This window comes from Anoplopoma fimbria, chromosome 2 (genome assembly GCF_027596085.1).
Source record: "Anoplopoma fimbria isolate UVic2021 breed Golden Eagle Sablefish chromosome 2, Afim_UVic_2022, whole genome shotgun sequence".
Taxonomy (NCBI): Eukaryota; Metazoa; Chordata; class Actinopteri; order Perciformes; family Anoplopomatidae; genus Anoplopoma; species Anoplopoma fimbria.
The window spans coordinates 6,020,694-6,042,503 of record NC_072450.1 but is presented as its reverse complement, the minus strand read 5'-3'; the positions used below and the strand labels follow the sequence as shown (position 1 = coordinate 6,042,503).

The 21,810-nt window shown below is 42.1% G+C and overlaps 1 protein-coding gene across 1 annotated transcript in view; it reads right to left on the bottom strand.

The window, feature by feature from the left end:
- lrp4 (low density lipoprotein receptor-related protein 4) overlaps positions 1-21,810 on the bottom strand; it is a 115,236-nt gene that overhangs the window by 30,453 nt on the left and 62,973 nt on the right. The window contains 4 exon segments of the mRNA XM_054608185.1: positions 4,334-4,462; positions 5,763-5,879; positions 6,004-6,117; positions 12,721-12,837. Coding sequence (XP_054464160.1) covers positions 4,334-4,462; positions 5,763-5,879; positions 6,004-6,117; positions 12,721-12,837 — 477 coding nt within the window.

Genomic DNA, 21,810 nt, shown 5'->3' with positions numbered 1-21,810 from the left:
TGGGGAGTACGAGGAAGATTAAAGCTGAATCACACGTAAGCATCTTATGAAAACCAAAGTGTGTGTGTGTGTGTGTGTGTGTGTGTGTGTGTGTGTGTGTGTGTGTGTGTGTGTGTGTGTGTGTGGGAGAGCGTTATGCTTGTACGCCTTGGACATGTTTCCTCCTGACAGCATGAGACGGCTCCCCATCAAAGCCACAGTGGGTGTGAGATAAGGGACGAACAAAAAAACAAAACAAAAAAACAAAAAGAAGGGAATGCAGGGGAAGAAGAAATGAAAGAGATGTTGTAGAGCTTCAAGCAAGCGGGCTTATCGGCCGGACGAGAGAAGAGAGGGACGGTCAAAACAGCAGGTGGCTCTCCCACAGAGAGAGAGAGAGAGAGAGAGAGAGAGAGAGAGAATTATAAGGTTACTAGAATCAGCGTGGGACGCCGACGAACACACCGACGCCCACACCGACGCCCACACACACTCAAATGATTCATCCAACCTTTATCTCTTTCCTTGTGTCTCTCTCTCTCTCTCTCTCTCTCTCTCTCCCTCTCACACACACACACACAGCAGCGATGCTCTTTCATCTGCTTAGCTATGCAGCCGAAAGCTGTATCAGTGTCCGCGAGCGGTAACGAGGCATGCAGTTGTGAGTGTTTTTTGGATGTGTGAGCGTTCACATAAGGGAGAGAGATAGGGAGGGAGAGAGAGAGAGAGAGGGAGGGAGGGAGGCAGGCAGAGAGAGGCTTCTTCTCTAACAAAGCTCCCTTCATGTGTCTGGAGAGCCGATGCCAAGGAATGCTGTCTGAGGATGGGCCCTCTTGTGCCTCTGACGAATGCCTCCTCTGTGTGTCCACAAACTGTCGGTATGTTTCAGAAAGCGGAGACGTCTTCAGGTTGTTTTTTTTTTTTTTTTTTTTAACACTTTTTAAAATCTCAACGGCCTCATTCTGAACGAACGCTGGTCAGAAAATATGACATACAGACGAGAATGGGCGAGCAGTTTAAGAGTAGAGGACAGACAGCAGGAAATGGACAGTTAGGGGGACTTGAGATCCAGCTGGTTTCAGGACGTGACACAGGATGTGGATTGATCTATGAACCTTGTTGGTTTTTTTAATGCAAAGTGAACATGTAGCGCAAAGAATCCTGTTTTTTTTTGCTTTCTGCAAAAGCATCTAACAGGATTTAGGTCATTTTATGTGTTTGAGTTCATTCTGAGATCTGTATAACGTAAGACAAAGACAAACACAAACAATACTGTGATGACTCATCTGGATCTGATATGCGAGGCAGGGTTTCACCACATAGTTATTTTAAGTATTTTTTTAAGGATCTATCTCCTGACTTTTTTTTTTTTTTTTTTTTTTTTAAGGCTTTGATGCCAGCTCAACTTCCCAAAAAGAAATGTCAAACACTTCAGAAGCGAGGCAGCAATTAACAGACGTAGGAGGAAACAGAGCGGCTCGGTCGACTGACATGACCGAACGATGCTACAGAACCCTGATGCTGCGCTTATCGCACTGCAGATAAACAGAGGGAAACCACTGTGCATGAGTGTGTGTGAGAGAGAGAGAGAGAGAGAGAGAGAGAGATGTGGTGGGAGGTTATAGACAATGAGCGAATGAAAGAAAAACGTGAGAAATCGGAGACGAGAGACTGAGGAGGGAGATGCTGAGAGATTTGTCGGCAGCAGGCAGCGTCTCTGGAGTGAGGAGAGCGAAACATGATAGTCTGTGCTAATCAGGACCGTAGCGTCACTGTGTGTGTGTGTGTGTGTGTGTGTGTGTGTGTGTGTGTGTGTGTGTGTGTGTGTGTGTGTGTGAGTGTGTTTGTTACAGTGACAGGAAAAGATCTAACAGGCAGTTCTGACAGATGCTGTGGAGCGGTGGCGGCTCGCAGAAAGCAGCTGTTCCTGAGCTCAAACTGACGACAACTGACTGTGAAAACGGGGAAATCGAACCCTCTATGTTATGATGTCTTTCGGATGCGTTTCTCTATAAATGTGAAATATTTATGAATGAAAGGACAAAGTAAGTTTTACCCTCAAACTCCTTTAGGACGCTTTGCTTCATGGAGACTGTGTGGGTGTCGTTTGACCAGATGATCCAGCTTCTCTATTGTGAAGATTTTCCTATTTTCTCAGTTTCTATGTAACAGAATATGAATATCTTTTGGTTTTTGGACCTGCTGGATGGACAAAACAAACCACTCAACGATGTCCTTAGGCTCACAGAACTCGGAATGGGCATTTTTAAAAAAATTCTATATATTACAGACAAAACAATTAATCAGTGGTTTGAAAAAAGTAATCAAACAAGGTTAATCAAATACAGCCAATAATTGGCAAAATGGAAAATTTGATTGCCTCTGGCACATTTCAAAGCCACTTTTCCATCAAACACACTGATGGTAATTATTGAATTTTTTAATGAGTTTGCCTATTGTTACCTTGCACGGCAGCTGGTTTCTCTCAATGTCACTAGATCACGCAAGATCACATTTTACACGAAAATCCATCTTTTTTTAATTTTTGGGGGGAAATATGTTTTTGCTCTTCTCCCGACTGACTTCAGTAAGAGTTTTACATGTTTTTTTTGTGTTTGTTTTTTTTACTGAAAGTGCCTACCCTTCACTAAACAGTTTCCAATGACAGCATCTCAGATGGTTCTGAGTGACTGTGATATGTTCACACAAACTGAATAGTATTTAAAACCGTTTGATTAGAATAAAGAGTTAATATAATAAAGGCTGGCAGTCGGTGCTCATGGAAAGTGGGTGCATCCACACAAAAAAAAGCTCTTAACTTGAGCCTTGAATGTACTTTAAGTTGAAAGACATGAGGATGACTAGCTTTTTTTGGGACACATCTGCAGCTGTTCCATTTGGGTACATGTAGGGAGAAAATGAAACGGAGAAGAAGAGGAGCCGCCTGCCAGAGGGAGAAAAGAAACTTTACTCTCATCTAACGGCATGACAAGAGGACTGATCTCCCAGAGGAGCTTCATCTTGTCATCCTGCACAAGACGCCGTTTAGTGAGAGCCAGGAGCGCTGCCGTGGATAACACAGAGTGTGTGTGTGTGTGTGTGTGTGTGTGTGTGTGTGTGTGTGTGTGTGTGTGTGTGTGTGTGTGTGTGTGTGTGTGTGTGTGTGTGTGTAAGGAGATAACAGCAGCTCACTGTGAGCTTTACACCAGCAGGACAGGCTGGATCGTTCGCTCCACTGTACGCTTTCGTTTCTTCTTGGATTTCAACCAAGTTTGCGAAATGGCCAGCCAACATGACTTTCTTTAGGAGGAAGTAGCTGGCGCCGTTCTTCATGCTAGATTGTCTGGAAGGGGGCTCCATAACATTATACATTTTGACCCCAAAATATCAAACGAAAACTATTTCTGTGCCAACTTTATGATAATCCCAATGCTGGTTTTTTGCCTGCATTGAAAATGTGTTATTTTCGCCTTTTTTTTTTTTTTTTTTTTAAATGGTGTGTTTTAATATTTATAAACTCAACAAGTCATCAAATTGCCTGAATTGGGTATGACTGGAAAGTTTAATTGTGTTCATGTGAGATGATGTTAATCCCCATAGTAGCCATTTGAGACCATTTTTAAAAAAATGTTGACGATGATGTCACTGTGTAAAATGAACTTTTGTGACCTCAAGGATTATCAAAGCCTTATGAAACTTACCACTAACAAACAGGGGACCTAGGGCATTCAAAGGATATATAGATCACTTAGGTATATTGAACATAAAGGAGGTTTCTGAGCCTTTTTCTGAAGAGAAGTTCTCAGCATCCAACTGCCAAAATTCCATTCCTGTCAAAATGTCAAAAGTTTTTGATACCAAAGCACAGCATGGATTTTTCTATGGTGTTCTTCAAGGTCTTGGTGTCTCATTGTGGTATTTTGGAGGGATTTTTAATCACTTTTATCAATTTTCAAGTACTAAAAAATGGTTAAATTTAACACCAGATCTAGGTTGTTAATGGTATCAACCAGAAAATTGCTTATGAGACATAACAGAGCATTGGAATGGCCATCATATTAGTTAATGCATCTGCATTTATGATTTATAAAGTTTCATCTCAATTCAATCTTCAGGTTCCCAGCTTTCAGATGATGCATATCGCTTAAATGTGACGTATACTGTTCAACCTGCTGTCTCCGGCTTAAGATCCTGCGTTCCCCCTCAAAGAGGACAAAAACCGGTCTATGTGGGTCTCTAAGGGTTAAGTGAGGGAAAGATTTTTCTTTTGATGTTTCGAAGTTAAAACCTAAACTCACAGCTGGTTCTTCATAAAGTTGGAAGTGTGTTTGCACGCGAGAGATGTAGAACTTACAGCAGTCCGATTCGTCCGACCAGTCACCGCAGTCGTCGTCTCCGTCACAGTGGTAGATGTCCAGGATGCAGCGGCCGTACGCACACTGGAACTCCTCCACGCTGCAGGTGGCTGCCATCACATCTGAGGCTGCAAAGAGACCGAGACGTGTTAAACAGATGCTTGGAAAAAGATGGTGCAGCAGCTGGCTGTCGGGGGGGCTCTTTGAAGCGTCCACTCTTCTCTGCTGAGTCCGTCAGAAACTGTACATGAAATGAAAAGAGAGGCCCAGCTCTCTATGGAGACAGGGAACACGTGTACATGCTCGGCAGTAAACCGGTTGCTGTAAGATCTCGGCTCACGTGCAGCCGGTCAGTAACAAGAATTTTTCCCCTTCTGGTTTTGGATCATGAGGCTGCAACCCGAGGACTTTTCGATGGGAGAGTCTGGACTGAAGTCAGACTCTCTTGTGATCTTTGAACTTTTACAATAACATACTGTTCAGATGTGGAAACTTTTGGAAGTCTTTTGATTCTGCTATCTGCCACAGAGATAAGCTCTCTGTTTGATACATTTACTCTCTTTAGAAACCAAAAAGAACGGGAAAAAAAGGAATTTAAAATAGGATTATTTTACACAGATTTGAGAAATTGGGCTTCAAGCCAAACAACAGTTTCATGTGAACGCACTGATTGAGTGGCCTGCCTGCTTTTTTGTTGCTTTTTTTTTTTCTTCTAGCAATAGTCAAATCATGTCTCTGAATTAACCCAGTTATAAAATGTTATAAAACTTTTATGTTTACGCTCTCTAGAGAAAGACACACCACACTTGATCCCCCTTTCATCAAACCATTATTTTGGGCTAAGACTTATGAAAGCCTTTTGTTGCTTCGCGTTTATGTTTAATTTTGTTTTAATTTCAAAGGTTTCCTTGAGATTCACCCAAGTCTAACAATACCAAATGGTGGCAGCTGTAGACCAGCAACTCCCATGTTCTGCAAGGTACAATTACTTTTTTTGTCAACGGAGTCCAGTGGCTTTAAAGAGACTCATACGTAATGGCTTCAGTTCCCCATCGGAAAGCACTGTCTGATGGCAAGGTAAAGCTGTGAGAATATTCTAAATATAGAGTACACTTAAACATGTTTTTTTGAATGGGCCTTTTTATGGCGGGACTCCTGTCGGTTTCTTAAAACTAGGTGTGTGCCGACCGTCATCTACTGCAGGTAATACACCGACTATAGATAAGAACCTCATAAAAGCACACCTTGTTTCTTATCGTGTCTTTCTTAAAACACACACACACACACACACACACACACACACACACACACACACACACACACACACACACACACACACACACACACACACACACACACACACACACACACACACACACACACACACACACACACACACACACACACACACACTCAAGAGTAACTCACGGCAGTTCTCCTCGTCCGATCCGTCCTTACAGTCCGTGTCTCCGTCACAGTACCAGTGCTCGGCGATACAACTGCCGTCAGTGCAGCGGAACTCCTTGTCCGAACATTTACGCATGTCTGTTATGGAGAGAAGACCAAAAAAACTCACAGGTCATATAGTTAAAAGACAGTGTCAAAGAACGTGTGCATTATTGATAGTGAATGTGTGTGTGTGTAGGTGTGTGTAGGTGTGTGTACCCACCACACTGCTCATCACTGTTGTCCCCACAGTCGTTGTCTCCGTCGCAGTGCCAGAGGCTGCGGATGCAGTAGCCGTTTTGGCAGTGGAACTCGTCCTCCTCGCACTCTCTGGGAGCTGAAGGGAGAAAAAGAAAGAGAGGTTTTCAATTAATGAGGATACAACAAAAGGAAAGAGCAGATACTGTACGAGCGTGTGATCAGAGCGCTGCAGATGTTATATCTACAGCTGCACTGACTCAAGGGAAACTGTGGCCCTTCATGTCGGGCTCTAACTGAGAACCATCTCTCCGTAAACAGGACGGACTCTCCCGAGGCTGCAGGTCTAGAAAGCAAAGATCCACAGACTGAATGTCCTGCGGTTCGATCTCAGCACATAAGATGTTTGATTGACAGCTCCTGACTCCGTGAGGAGGAGGTCTGAGGAAAGTCATGCTGAGTGATTGTGGCAGTCTTCACTGTCACAGTTTATTTATACGACACTTTTCCAAGCCATGTAACAATGGATATCTCAAACCAGAACTGAAGCATTATCCTGAGCTTCAGTTTGTTCCAAAAACTTGAAGTTGCGCCCCAAACGGGTCTAAATCCACTGCATCCAATTCAATCCTCGATCGACCCCACAAAAAGGTCGGAAAAGTTCAACTGTAAAAAAGGTGTCAGAAGGCCTCAACTTCAGTGCTTGACAAACAGCCTCCTCCAACACCTTTATGACACGGTTCTTTGGGGAGTTGCAGCCGACAACTTCTGTAACTTTCCAAAAAAACGGACATTAAAGACATTCACATGCACTTTGCTCAGCCATTAGCCGGGTGTGTGGGGACTTTAAATTTCTCTCTGGAGCTCTATTTATATTTTTCACACGATAACTTTGGTGTCAGCCGAGTGCAACACAACAGACGGCGTCCTGAGGGGAGAGAAATAAATGTGCACCATAATAGCCATATTTAAACTATGGTGTTTCGCCCCTCTATGACGGATGACTTTTCACCCTGTCTCCTAGTGTGGCTGTGAGCTATGGAAACTCACGCCTTCAGATGGAGTCAGGAGACCTGTTGTAGAAATGACTTCATATTGAGTAGTGACATCTTAAAGCATCTTGGTTCAGTGCGTTAGGCTGAAGTTTGAGAGATAGATTTAAAAAGTCTGTAATTTGCTATGATTGTCAAAGATATGGCCGTCCGGAACACATCAGAAATCTAAATGTTCTCTATCTTGCCATGCACAATTGAAATGATGGTTTAAAGATGAGGTGGATGTCCCACTATTAGTTGATTCTCTGACATTATGACCACGATTATGACTGCAGACATTCAAATCTGCTGAAGGAAGCATGCAAAGGAGAACAGTCTTCTTTGCATCTTTCAGTCCACCACATTTCAACTCTAGACAGTAAATGTGGATTTACATGCATGACGGGCAACGCAGGTCGAAACTTTTCTCTCATTTTCAGGAATCGATAAGCTGCATAATAAAAAAAGCTTAATCCCCAGCTCCTTTCAATTCTAAACAAAAGACACGTTTGTCATTCATGCCAACGGCCGTGATGACGCAGTCAGACAGAAGTCACTCCCTCCGCTGAACTTTCTGCACTGTGACATTGACATTGTTTCAGTTCCCAACCCCTTTTCATTAATCCAAACAACTCCTCCACCTTGCCTCTTTAATCACGTGTCCATTGTTAAAAGACTTAATGGATTTTTCAAGACGCAGCCTGCTACTGTAACCGCCGCAAAATCGATGGCCAAACCCAGCCACGCTCGCCCCGGGGGCCGAGTAAACAGGTTCGTCAAGGAGAACCATTGATGGATGGCCCCCGGCGGGAGGTAATCTATAATTTATCGCTGCCGTGTGGGTGTGTGAGTGTTGGACAGCTGAGACAAACAGAGAGAGACAGAGAGAGACAGATTAAGAGGGATGACCTCACAGAACAGAGGGGAAGAGGAAGAAGACGAAGCTTTGCAGTGAGATCTTTCATCTTTTCTGAGGTGTGTTGCATCACAGGACGAGTGCTGGGGATTGACTCCGGTGCTGAGACGTCAGCCTGTGTGTGTGTGTGTGTGTGTGTGTGTGTGTGTGTGTGTGTGTGTGTGTGTGTGTGTGTGTGTGTGTGTGTGTGTGTACATATATCATAATTTAGGGGGAATGTAAACAAACAGTAGAAAAAGAGTGAACCCAACTCGAAAATAATGTCTTTAAGCTAAAATTCAAAATGCAGTTTTCTTTTCTTCTGGACTATGACCTGAATCATACTGTTTTTTGAGGTAGATACGGTACAAATATTGATGTTTCAATGCAAAAAAAAAATGTAATTATGAAATATCGGCCAATATTTGATTTTTCACACAAGCCAATAACTTTTTTTTCCCATGGATCCCTTTAATTTCTTTTTTAAAGAGCTGTGACCAGTCAAAGTACGGAGCAGGACAGTTGGTCACTGCTTTCTGAACAGATAAGTAAAAGTGATAGAGATAAGTAATGGCGTTACTCTTCATAAACTGCATCAGATATAACTTAAAAAAGTATGATTTAAATTTAATCTACCAGCATTGATACGATGTACCTGGGATAAGCAAATATCGCCCAGTGGATCAGCCGGGACGATTTACCGCTCTACTTTCAAGAGCTTAACCTCAGCTGACCTCACCAACATCGACCGTCTCTCAGCCAGAACTCCTTCCCCATCCCCCCCGAAAAAAGAAAATAACATAAAACCACAAAAGCCCACCAGTGGGTCCACATACAATTTTAATTTGACGCACATTATGGACGAATACACTCATTTACTATTCGGCTTGTAAGAAAATAATTGATTTTCTCCCACTCTCTGTCCCTCCCATGCTCCCTTCCATCAATGAGGTAAACAGAGGGAGGTCAGAGGTCAACAAGCCCCGAGGACGCTCATCATTCACGCAGCGGCCAAACGTCAAACGTCAAAGGGCAAAGGGCGCTGGGAGTCATTACCCGCCTCCCTCCGTGTGTTTTTGGTGAAATGGTGTCATGTTTTTTTCTGCAAAAAAAATCGTTTAAACTTCAAGAATTCAGAATATCTGGTGTTCGCTCACACCGAGGCACGCCGCAGTCTCCGTGTTTGTCTGAAAAATCTTGACAACTACTTCGGTTCCAGCCGAGCGTGGAGGATTGTCTCCCCGTCTGTAAATAATGAAATAAAACCACTGCAAGGCGGGGAGGCCCGAAATATATTGTGAAGTGAAAGAAAGACCGGGTTGCAAAGAGAAAAAAAAAAGAGAGAAAGAAAGACGCATGAAATAATAAGCAGTTTGGGGAACCGAAAAGGAAGGGAGGGGAATTTACTTGGCATGAGGATGAAAAATTCATAGCCGGCTCGCAGCAGACAGACCCCCCATCAGGAAGTGATTCAGTGTCTGGCTGCTGATACAGTATGTGGGTCAACAGAAATCACTAGATGAAAGACAGATAAGAAAAATCATTCAGAGGAGAAAGAACTAACCTGTACCTGCTGTACAAACAACAACTACATGACGGAAAATGAAAGAGTTACTATGGAAACCAATTACTGTCGAGATTTAAGTTTGATTTAAGTGCTGTTAAAGCTACATACTGTATATAAGAAGTGGACCTAGTCACTGTGACGTCACCATGTTTGTGGAATGCTGTTTTGAAGCCTTGAGTTCGCCATTTTGGCCGTCGCCATCTTGTTTTTTACACTGAATAAGAAATTTGTGGGTTAGTAATGTTAGAAATAACACACACACATACGCGCAAACGTTAGCTTAAAGCTAACATCTGTCGGCACAAGCGGTTCTTTGGCTGTTTGGTGCCGATAAACACAGACTTCACTTCCCAATATATTTCAATCCTCCCCGCCATGCAGTGGTTTTATTTCATTATTTAGAGACGGGGAGACAATCCATCTACGCTCGGCTGGAACCGAAGTAGTTGTCAAGATTTTTCTGACAAACACAGAGTCTGAGGTGTGCCTCGGTGTGGATGAACAATAGATATCCTGAATTCATGAAGTTTAAAAGATTTTTGTAAACCTTGACGTCACCATGTTTGTGGAATGCTATTTTGAAACCTCGAGTTCGCCATTTTGGCCGTCGCCATCTTGTTTATTTCACATTCAATAAGACATTTGGGAGCGACCAGAATGTTGCAATTAGTAATGTTAGAAATAACACACACACACCCACACACACACACACACACACACACGTAGACACACATACGTTAGCTTATAGCTAACATCTGTCGGCACGAGCGGTTCGTCGGCTGTTTGGGGCGGATAAACACAGACTGCACTAATGGTCCATCAAACAACGTGAGGAGAAGATTCACTTCGCTTTCTATCCTAACAAACCTTCAGAATGTGACCGTGGTTACTCGATGCTTAGACTGAGTTTTTGCATCTGTGAGCCCACACGCTGCCTTCCATCTGGCCTGCAGATATCGAGCTGCTGGTTCAGGAGTCTCTGAGCTAACAGAACACAAAAAGCTTCCTTCTTCAGCTTAACGGCTTCCTCCACCAGCGTCCTCAGGCAACTTCCTTGTTCCTTGTTGACTTTTTACTAAGATCTAATGTTTGCTGTTGAGATTCATTGAGAGATCCATCAAAGAGCAAAGACAGTTTTCCACCAAATCTAACTATATAGCTATTTTGCCATACTGCCTTGCCTTAATGTAATAAAAGGAATAGTTTGCACTGTTTGGCCTTATAACATCACTGCAAGAGTCCAGGAAGTTCCCCGTGTTTCGGTTACAGCATGCTATGCTAAGCTAAGCCAAGCTAAGCTAACCATTCAGTCTGTAACTTTAATACTTAGATACATACAAACATAACGATAACCATCGTCAAATCTAAATCTGTTTCCCAAAACTCATCCTTTTGGTGTTTCTGACCAAAATTATTTTATTCTTTTCACACACTAGCTTCTTTATCAGACTCAAAAATTAATTTGAAACAAATGAGAAAAGCTTTCATTAGCTAAATAAAAGGCAAACTGGGCAAACAAAACAGACAGTTATCGAGCAAATCTTGCAATGAGTTAAACATGTTGGTGGCTGACGATCCTTTAAAAGTTTTTTTTTTGATACTGGAAGATTTAGAGGGGCGAAAAGAAAACCAGCCTGTGTTGATCTTTCGATAAAGTTAAGTCTTTAAAAAGGACACTGCCCGACTCTTTCTGCCATGTGTTGCCTCCATCAGGAGCTCGTCGCTGGCTGTAACTATTCCTGTACCCCCACAGGGTTAAGGGGATTAAACCGAGTCACCGTAACAGTGTGATGGAGCGGCTGGTGTGCAGCGTACGTCCACACGGATCGGGTGGCGCACATGCAGCCCTCTGAGTCATCATGGGTAATAAATACAGAGACTAAAAGTGGACGATGTGGTCACGGGATCTGACCGCCAACTCCACAGAGACAAATGAAACACGCTCGCTTGTGAGGAGCGTCTCATTTACACAATGCATACTCTAACCTCACAACTATACTTAACCTAATTCTACTCTTAAAGGTGTACTACAGCAATTTAGCATTTCACTTCTAGAAAGTTTTGTCAAATTTGACCTGATGTGACGCCGACATTCAGTACTTCTCAGTTTTTTTTTTTATTCCTCAGTGGATCCATCATTTCCCATAATGCAACAGCATATTTTCTTTAGACCCTACAATTCAGCTTATTTTTAAATGGAGCTAGACGGCTATTTTTTTTTATGTAGCATACTCCTGCTGGTTTCTTCCATCTTTTAACTCCTTAAGCTTTGTTTATACTCATGCTTGGCACGGTAGCCTCTGCAGATGGCGACCAAGCGCAGAGCATGCAGGGATTGGCTTTATACAAGCCCTATAAAAAAAACAAGTCAAATATTACATCCATTATAAAGAAACAAATGTCTAATATCCAGTAAACAATTTGGTTTGGAGCCTTCGCGCACAACACGCAGGCTGTGATTACGCCATTTTTGGGGCGTGTGCCGGCTTCACTACGTCGAGTATAAACTCAGCTTTAAAACGTCTCTTTTGAAGATGAGAGCAACTGACAAAAGGCCCCCCCCTAATCCAAAACTGTCTTCACTGTCAAACTTAAGATAGAACTCCTACCCAGCAGGCAGCGATGCATAGACACATACATGCGACTGCAGGAATAGACACTCTCCTTGCTTCACCCGCTGCAGTCCACATTCTGCCAGGCAAGCAGCTGAGGGGTATTTTGGGTTGAACACACACTCATGAACAGACACACACACACACACACACACACACACACACACACACACACACACACACACACACACACACACACACACACACACACACACACACACACACACACACACACACACACACACACACACACACACAGATAACTCCACAAATCAAAAGAAGAACAGGATAAACTGAGGGCAAAGGCCAGTTTCTGTCTTGTGTGGTGACCGTGGGACTGCTGAGTGTGTGTGTGTGTGTGTGTGTGTGTGTGTGTGTGTGTGTGTGTGTGTGTGTGTGTGTGTGTTTATGTGTGTGTGTGTTACCAACCAGGCAGCTCCTTCAGACTCAAAACAAACACCTCATTGCACATGGCTGCCTCAAACATCTGTCCACTTAAATAACTCATCCCCCCCGGGCCTGTCGGAGCACGTCCAGAGTGTGTTTATGTGTGTGTGTGGGTGTGTGACAGCACACTTCACGGTTTGTTTGTGTGTCTGTGTTGTCGGGGTAAAAGGAGAGGGCGTGTACTCACGACAGTCCTGTTCGTCGGAGTCGTCCTCGCAGTCGTTGTCTCCGTCGCACACCCAGGAGCGGCGGATACATTTGCCGTTGTCGCAGTGGAAGTCCAGCGGCGAGCAGGTGGGAAGCACTGCAAAGAAAACAAGAGCCAGACGACAAGTCAGTCAGCAGGAATGAACAAACAAACAAATAAATAAATAAACAAACAAAGCGTGGCTGAAGGGAGAGGAGAGTTTGAAGGTGTTTACTGAAATATATGTCTTTTGGTGATTTTTTGTCAGTATTTAAGTATTTGTTATACTTTTAGTATCATTTTCTTTTTTTGGTCTGTTCTCAAGTGGGTCAGAAATCTCAACGTTCTCAACGTCAATTTTTACTTGCAACTATGTAAATTGTTTTATTTATGAGCAGTTATTAAATAAAATTTAAAAAGAAGAATTTAAGTTAATCAATCTCCAGATTCACCCACATCCTCGTGCGTTTTGTTACCGGTTTGGACCCAACTCTTAGTTCTTTACAGTTGTGTTTAGTTTGTTTTTACAGCACATTTTGGTCAGTATGGTAAAAGCTTTCAGATCCAATACCCGGTCCAATATTCCAGATGAATATGAGCCATTTAGCTGAATCCGGTTTCAACTTCTTTAATATAAATATTAGCCTATTTTCATTCTTGTCTGTGATTTATATCTTTTTTCAACCATTTTTTGGACAAAATATTATTACATCTGATCACTTGGGTTTTGGAAAGCCTAAATGGACATTTTGCACTATTTTTGGATATGATATCGACCAAACCCTAAATCAAAAGACGAATCCTTACATGCTGCCCGAGAAATAAAAAGTTTACAAAAACTAGAACACAACACAGTGATGAAGCCTTTATCATCACTCCTGCATGGCAGCAGGCTGCAGTAAAGGTCATAGTTTGAATACAGGAGGGTTTATTCCCCTTCTGGTCTCAGCTCATCCAGAGCCCGATCCTGATCCGGACCCAAACGTCCTCCTCTGTCCCACCTTCGTACCCTGAGAGCCAGAGAGCCAGCAGCACCGAGCTCAGCTGGGCTCAGCGCATTCCTCCTTAACTTCATGTCCGCTCTAAGTGCAGCCACTCGCTATCTAAGCAGAGCCCGAATGACTGGCCCTTTGTCATCCGCAGACAGAGCTAATTTAATTACAGGCCGGGGAGGGATGGAAGGGGAGGGGAGGAGGAGAGGGGAGGAGGCGGGAGGAGAGGGAGCGCCGACTACTCACAGCCGACTCTCACCCCCGCCTGTCGATACCAGATATGAAATATTGACCGGGCAACGCAGACTTTATGAAAAATGTATGACGTCACGCAGCAGGTTAACCAGAGAGGCAGACAGGCGGGCGAGTCGGGGCTCACTGAGTGAATTAAGTGTGTGTGTGTGTGTGTGTGTGTGTGTGTGTGTGTGTGTGTGTGAGAGAGTGTTATGGGGTGTGGCTCTGGTCTCCGGGGGAAGTAAAGCCCCACTGACCCACATACCCCTGCATGGATATTACATTATTCAGAGAGAAACACAGAAGCAAACAGAACCCTCTCACTTATCCTTTGTACTCCTAACCTTCTGATCAACTCTCTTTCATGTCGAAATAACACGACCATACTGAAGGTTGGGCTACATTTGCATAAACAATGCATTTCTGCAAACAATTGTCTAATTTATACAGTCAGTTTCACTGTTTTTTTTTCCTTTCAGGCAACCATTGATTTCTGTTCAATAGCGTGATGTGAAAAGGAAAATTGAGATGCTATAAGTCATTGTCCATTAAAAAAAACTGACCATCTTCAGATTTTTGTGCGTTTGTGTTTTTGTCACATTTTTAAAAACTTTCCCGTTGTGGTGCATTCAAAGATGCTCCAACGTCTGAGGTTTGAGAATCTGCTGCAAAACCAAAAAGAATTTCAAAGCGAGAAACATTTGAGTGTCTTTTTTATGATGCCAAAAATTGTTGTGGAGCTAAAGTGATTCATTGATTTATTGATTAGTTGGTCAAGATAAATCTCATTGTAATTTGTGTATTAAAAACATGTCAACAAACAATCTAATCAAATTTTAGCTTCTAAAACCTAAATATTTATATTTTTCTGTCTTTTTTTGAAAGTAAACTGAATATCTTTGGGTGTCAAACTACCGATCAAATACAGACTATTTAAATTATGACCGTGTCTAATTGAAATTGGCAAGAAAACACCAAATGAATTAGTTGTGAAAATAATCCTTAGTTGCAGCCCTAGAGTTTAGAATACAATTTAAATGGAATTTTCACCCCAATAAATAAAAATCATATTGCAAAAAAAATCTAATTGAAGATTCACCTACAACATCCAAATCTATTCAAATAAGTTTAAGTGTTACATTTGCCTCTCAGTTGACATGATTCACTTTCAAAAGATGCAAAGAGGGAAAACAAAATAAGGGCTGATTTAAATATCTGCCAGAGCTGCTGCAATAAGCTGGAACTGAACAGGAAGTGAACTTCGCAGTGGTCCATGAGTGAACCTTCCAGAGAGTCTGTCAGTACGAGTCCTGACGCCTGAACACACCGTCTACAGACCTCTCTTTGTCAAAGCGGGTCGGTTTGATGCATTCTGGATGCGTCTCCGACAGAGCGTCAGCAGAGTCGGGGCCTCGACCAACAACAGGAGGAAAACGCTGCTTCTCAAAGCTTCAATAAATAATTCAGCTCATCAGAGGAGGCAGAGAGAGAGAGAGAGAGAGAGAGCACACGCAGACATAAGCAAACTGTCGCTGCGCAGGCGAAAAACAAACGCATCTGCACACAAATTTAGGAAAGGGGTGCAAATTTTATGCAAATAAATACTCCACTCACTCTCTCTTACACACAAACACGCATACACAAACACACACACACACACAAGGACAAACGGTAGGCGGGGCCTGTATACTGGTATCAGGTGGATCAGCAGGGAGCATGCTGGGAAGGTTGATGAGGTCTCCGGGCGCTTTGATCTCTCTTATCACACTGATTGTTCTCAGCTCAGCGCCGCTACTCTTGCTACCACTGCATTCCTCTGAGGCCGAACACACACACACACATTAATTAACACACACACTCAGAAGGGACTCATACCATGTTTTCTTTTCTGATACAGATTCCGATATCGGATCTTTAAATAAACAAAAATGTATTTATTATTACTGTTTTTTTAGCAGCTGTATGCTACTAACCCTGTATGGATGTCATACGAGTCCCATCATTGTTATGGGGACTAGCTCAGAAAAAAACCTTCGTAAAGCATTAACAAAAGAATACAGAGCCATATAACTTTATTTTTTATTATCCAGCATTACTAGTGTAAAATATTGCCAAATTTGCTGACATTTTCCTAAGCACTGGCTAAGGCAGCGAGTGACATGTGAAGCATAAATGAGCTGATTAATGATATGATTGCGTAATCGCCGATACCTCATCCAGAATTTTTGTCCAAATGTGAGACATTTCCGATACCAGTATCGTTAAAACGCTACTTCTGACCCTTAAATATGTCTTCGTTGCAGTCCAGGAATCATTATTTGATGTGTTCCACTTTTCTGTGAACCTACTTTCCCTCCATCTGCCTCATTCCTTCATTTCTCAGAAAGCTCTTTCCACTTCAAAAGACAACAACGTTGATGATGTAGATATTTCTTGCAGTTGATAAAAAAAAATAAAAAAAAAAGAAAAGTCAGAGGGGCTGACAGGATTATGCCACAGCGAAACCACATCAAAGACGGTGTTACATTTCACGAGCTACTGACGCAGGATGCACGACGCATTGCATTCTGGTCTACTTCCTGCGCCTGTGGGGCTCCATAAGTTATGTAAAACATTTGACATCTTCTTGAGCATTTTCATATAACCTAGTTTATGATACAACTTTTGGGAATTTGTTTCAAATTGGCTAAAGCAGACTTTTTAGTTAATTCACAACCCAGAATGAACCAAACACTCGCACACAAGTTTTTCTCATCGGAGCTCAAGAATTCCCACTTGCATTCCACAGGTCATTCCCACACACACACACACACACACACACACACACACACACACACACACACACACACACACACACACACACACACACACACACACACACACACACACACACACACACACACACACACACACACACACACACACACACAAGGCCTGTCTGCATTGAACATAGCACTGCTCTCCCACAGTCTTCAGTGAGCGCTGAGTTCATTTTGTGTGCGTCCATTGCTTTTAAAGAGTTTATTCACCCAGATTACGGAAAAAAAAATTTGTTTTCCCTCTTATTACAGTTTTATTTTATTAGACCATAAGGGCTGCAAAATACTTTATACTACAAAGCTTCATTAATAACGTTGACGTTGGAATTATAATTACTAATAACTTAAAGAAACATTGCGTGCAAAAGTCCTCTCTCTCTCTCTCTCTCTCTCTCTCTCTCTCTCTCACAGCGAGTCCTTAATCCCCAAAAATGTATTGAAAAAATACACGTTTTTATCCAACGAAATATTCTGCTTCAATCCATAATTGTTGGCATTTAGCCTTTCAAAACCGACATTTTCACTGCAGTCAAAAAACGGTTTACTCCCCCTCACGCATATGTATCAATGGGGCGATCTGGTCGGAGTAAACAGTACATTTATATAAAAACAATAAAACAAAGTCATATTTTATAACATAGGATACATATGATGAAAAAATTCAAAGCTTCATTTGAAACCCTTGGGTTTTTTTAAATGTAAAAGAAACCTCAGAGCCATACAGGTATTGTTTATGTAACTTCCTTTAGTGCTAACATTCAGTGTAGTCGTCTCCTGAAGTCAAACATGGAGCCAAACAGATGAATAATGTACACAGATATCCAGATCAGCACAAATGTTTCCAGTAGAGACGAGGCTAACCTGTAGCTGAACCTTTATTAAATATTCTCGTTAGACGTTCAGACTCCTCTGTCCTGCTGTGAGATTTCTGCTTGGACCCTAACATAATGGGCTGATGAAATATGTGAACTGGAGTCCTGATTATTAAGAGTTATACACTGTTTCTGGACAGAGATGTTGCTGGATGTATGAGGTACTTTACTTTCTCAGTGTTTAACCTTTAGTAGAGGGCGGTTGGCACACACCCAGCTTGGGGAAACGGAGATGAGTATGAAACAGAGCAAACTACTGCTTTGGTCGGGGGCAGCAGCAAAACCTATTTCAGTGTTCAATGTAATCTTGTAAAAATGTAGATTTGGCGAGAAACTTGAATATATGAAGGTAGTTGAAGGAGATTTATTCACAGCAATATAAAAAAAAGTTATCAGAGAGGGAATTATGTTCTGTTAGCTCTAATCAGCTTATAATACATAATTCAAACTATTAATGCAAAGAAAAAACTATTTTAAAATCTATAAAAATACACTATTTTATTTCCTGATCATTAAATGAGTTAGTTTTTATGCATATAATCATTATAGATGACTTTAACAAAGTGAAAGGATAACTTTAAAAAGTCTTGATTGTTTGCAAAGACTTTTGGGGCAATTGAAATTAGATTTCTGGGTGGTGGTAAAAAAAAGAAAAAGGCCGATATGGCTCATTGCATTCTGCAATTATATCGACGGCAAAAAAAAAAAGAAAACATGATAGGGGCATCTCTAAAAGTTATATTTGCTTCCTTTTTTCATGCCGATCCGATCCGTGACCCAAAACACCATCACAAAATCATGTGTTTTTCCAATTCCATTCAATTTATTGGTATAGCCCAAAATCAGCAATTTGCATCCGAGGGCTTTACAATCTGGGCTTCCCAAGAAAACACTTTGAGAAAACCCATTTTTGTAACCTAGATGAACGTGGTCATAAGGATAAGGTTCCTCGTAAGAAAACACCTGGAATTTATTTAATTTTTTCACAGGACCAGATTAGTTTAAATGGATTTTCACACTCATTGCCACACTCAGAGTTTATGTGTTTTTTCTGCAAATGCGGATCATGGTAGTCCTCAATAACAAAACAACCCAGAAAAAAAAGGAAGAAATGGGGGAAAAAAACTAAAATGAGTTGTTGATCAGCTGCCAGAGGCCCTTTAATATAGTCATAAAAAATGCTTGTTAAACTGTCGCTTTATATCCAGATTTTATATTCTGAACTGTTTGTATCATAAACCCATGTTTCAAAATAAACATGGGTTTATCCCTTTATCCCTTTTTTAAAGCTCCTGTAAAAAATGAACCTTATTGATTCTGCATGCTTACTGGCTGTTATAACATGTTTAATATCTGACTTGGTGGTTTGTGTGTGTGTGTGTGTGTGTGTGTGTGTGTGTGTGTGTGTGTGTGTGTGTGTGTGTGTGTGTGTGTGTGTGTGTGTGTGTGTGTGTGCACATCTTTAAGAGGATGTATGCTCGCGTCTTTAAGTGGCCTTGAGCGGCAGAGTTAATGGCCTTCCCTTTTACTGTTGAGCAGCAGACAACAAGTGGCTCTAATGGGACCAATATATCTGCCGAAACGCCGCTTATCACATCGGCTCAACGGACGGGAGGATGGACGGATGACATCCAGAGAGAGAGAGAGAGAGAGAGAGAGAGAGAGAGAGAGAGAGAGAGAGAGAGAGAGAGAGAGAGAGGACAGTGAACTGACTGGAAAACAGATGTGGACTCCAGGGAGCGATAGAGAGGAGTCTGAAAGTCTTACGAGAATATTTCATCCGAGGAGCTCTAATAAAGGTTTTTCCTCTTTCAGTCCAAAAACACGTCGGTTCACCTCCAGATTACTGTCGTCTGCAGTGGAAACATTTATTCACACCGGTGGTCTGTGGGGTTTTTTTTTCATTATTTTGTCTCCATGTTTGACATCAAGCGGCCGTTGCACACAAGACAAAAAACACACACTTTCAAGACCGAGCTCCATTGCAGCAGTTGAGGGTAAACTGTGTTGGCAAATAGAGCGCCTTGATATTGCTGCGAGAGATGGAGAAACATGTCTCACAAATAATGCATGAAAGAAAAAAAATCCCATTATAGGGAAAAAGCAGCAGCTCCAGGAGTGAACAATTTACGTGCAAACATAAGGCGGCATGCTGCGTTTGTTCTTTTCTCATTTTTTTTGAAAATAAGCAGTTTGCTTTTTTCCCCTTTTTTTCAGATTTGAAAGTTGTTTTGCGTTCCACCCCTAACACGGAGGAAGCCCCTCGGTGTGCCGTCACATCAAGATACTGTTTCATATTTTCTCTTTTCTATCTTCTTAGGAGATACAGACTGGATTAAGACGTGTAAGTGTGTTCACAGCCTATTTCACAACATTAAGAATACATAGAGATCGGGTTGAAAATTGACAAAGTGGTCCTTTAACTTTTTTTCCTGCTGCTGTATAGACAGGTTCAGCAAGCATTCAACGCGAGAAGTTAAAGTGGTGTGTACGCATTATTGACCCGGAGGTTTGATCAGCTGATGCAGCTTCTCCAGACGGATTGAACAAATCTGGAGACTCGCCCATAACTCAATACAATCTAAGTGGTTATTCTTACTTTGACATAAACAAATGTGTCAGTGTTAAACTTGGCTCAAGGCAGTTTTATCCCCAACTGTGTCTGAATACTTCCCTTTGTTTACACTGGAGATGTATTCACACACAAGCAAAGAAGTGAAATGGGTTTCTTGCGAGTGACTGGTGTTGTTGTTGCCGCCGCGTTGCGTAAATGAGCTGATAAATGATAGAACGTGATATCTGATCTGTGCATAGACTTGACTAGCCCCCAACAGGCATGAAAACGGGTCAGGGGTGAAAAAGGTGAGAAGGATATTATCCCTCTAGGGGGGTCCGGGTGGTCCTCCCCCGGTAGAAAAATTTGAATATTCCATATTTTTTATTGGCAAAAAACACACATAAGCTGTATGGTTATGCTGTTGAGAGCTTAAATAAATGCACTATATAAGTTGACTATGAATAATTATTGAAGTTTAACAATTTGTTCAGCAAATTTGACAACTGACAGATGCAATATTGTAGCCAGTGAAAATCGCAAAATTCGGACTTGTACATTAATGGGCAAATTTAGAATCGCATTGCAATTCTCCGCCCGATCGATCTTATATGTTGACAACAAAATATTTGTAAATAGTTTTGTAAATAAACTTCCAAAGCTTTAAAAATCCTATTTGGTATTTTATTGGTCCTGTGCAAAGTAAACAACGTACAAAGTAAATAAGGTCCAAAGTCAAACCGAGTAGTGTTTCCGGAAATGATTTTGTTAGAGGACCAATCACAGCCCTTACCGTCTCTGTTGCGTCGACTGATATATTGGATGCGCACGTAAACTACGGAAAGGTTCTCCGACAGGCTCTCCGTGTCTAGAGTAAAGCACTTTACGGAGGACTATAAACCTCTCGCAGTGAAAAGACCTCATGAAAAGCATTCACTGGCCGGCCTCTGAACCTACCCCCCAAATATTTTTTCATCGAATCTACACGATTCACGGAGGTCACCTATTTTGGTTTCAAAATGGCGAATTTCGCCGAAAGGTGAGTGATTTTCATGCCTGCCCCAAACAATCCAGAGTTATTATAGTCTGGTTTGGATACTGGTTTGGGCATCAAAACAGCTCTTTAACACTGAGGATCTGCACCCAAATGAATCATGTTCTTACATGAAAAAAAGAGATTCCGCTCTGAAGCGCCAGACATTTATCTCCCAGTATTTTTATTAACCAAAGCAGGTGCTGAAAAAAATAGAATGGGTAGCATTAGAGTAGAGGACTAACTGCTGGTTCGGTTTTAGGATGGCAGACAGTTTGCATCACTGCAGCTCAGCACCGTAACATTGTTAAACAAGTCTGCGTAAGACGTTTTTTGATAGTTTCTAAGACCTTGAAATGTGTCATATTCAGAGTTTAAAAGAGTCTGCCAGCGTTCTCCAACTCAAACTAATCCCCCCTCTGTTCCTCTCATCCGTCTCAGTCCCTCCTGCTCCGCTCGCTCTTTATTTGCCTCTGGTAGCCGGTCCCGACAGAGCTTATCTGATTCTAGGCCGCTCTGGTTGGTGGCCAGCGCATATTTCCGTCCGTCGGGGTGGAGCGGCGCTGCCAGCGGCGTTTTTCTTGGC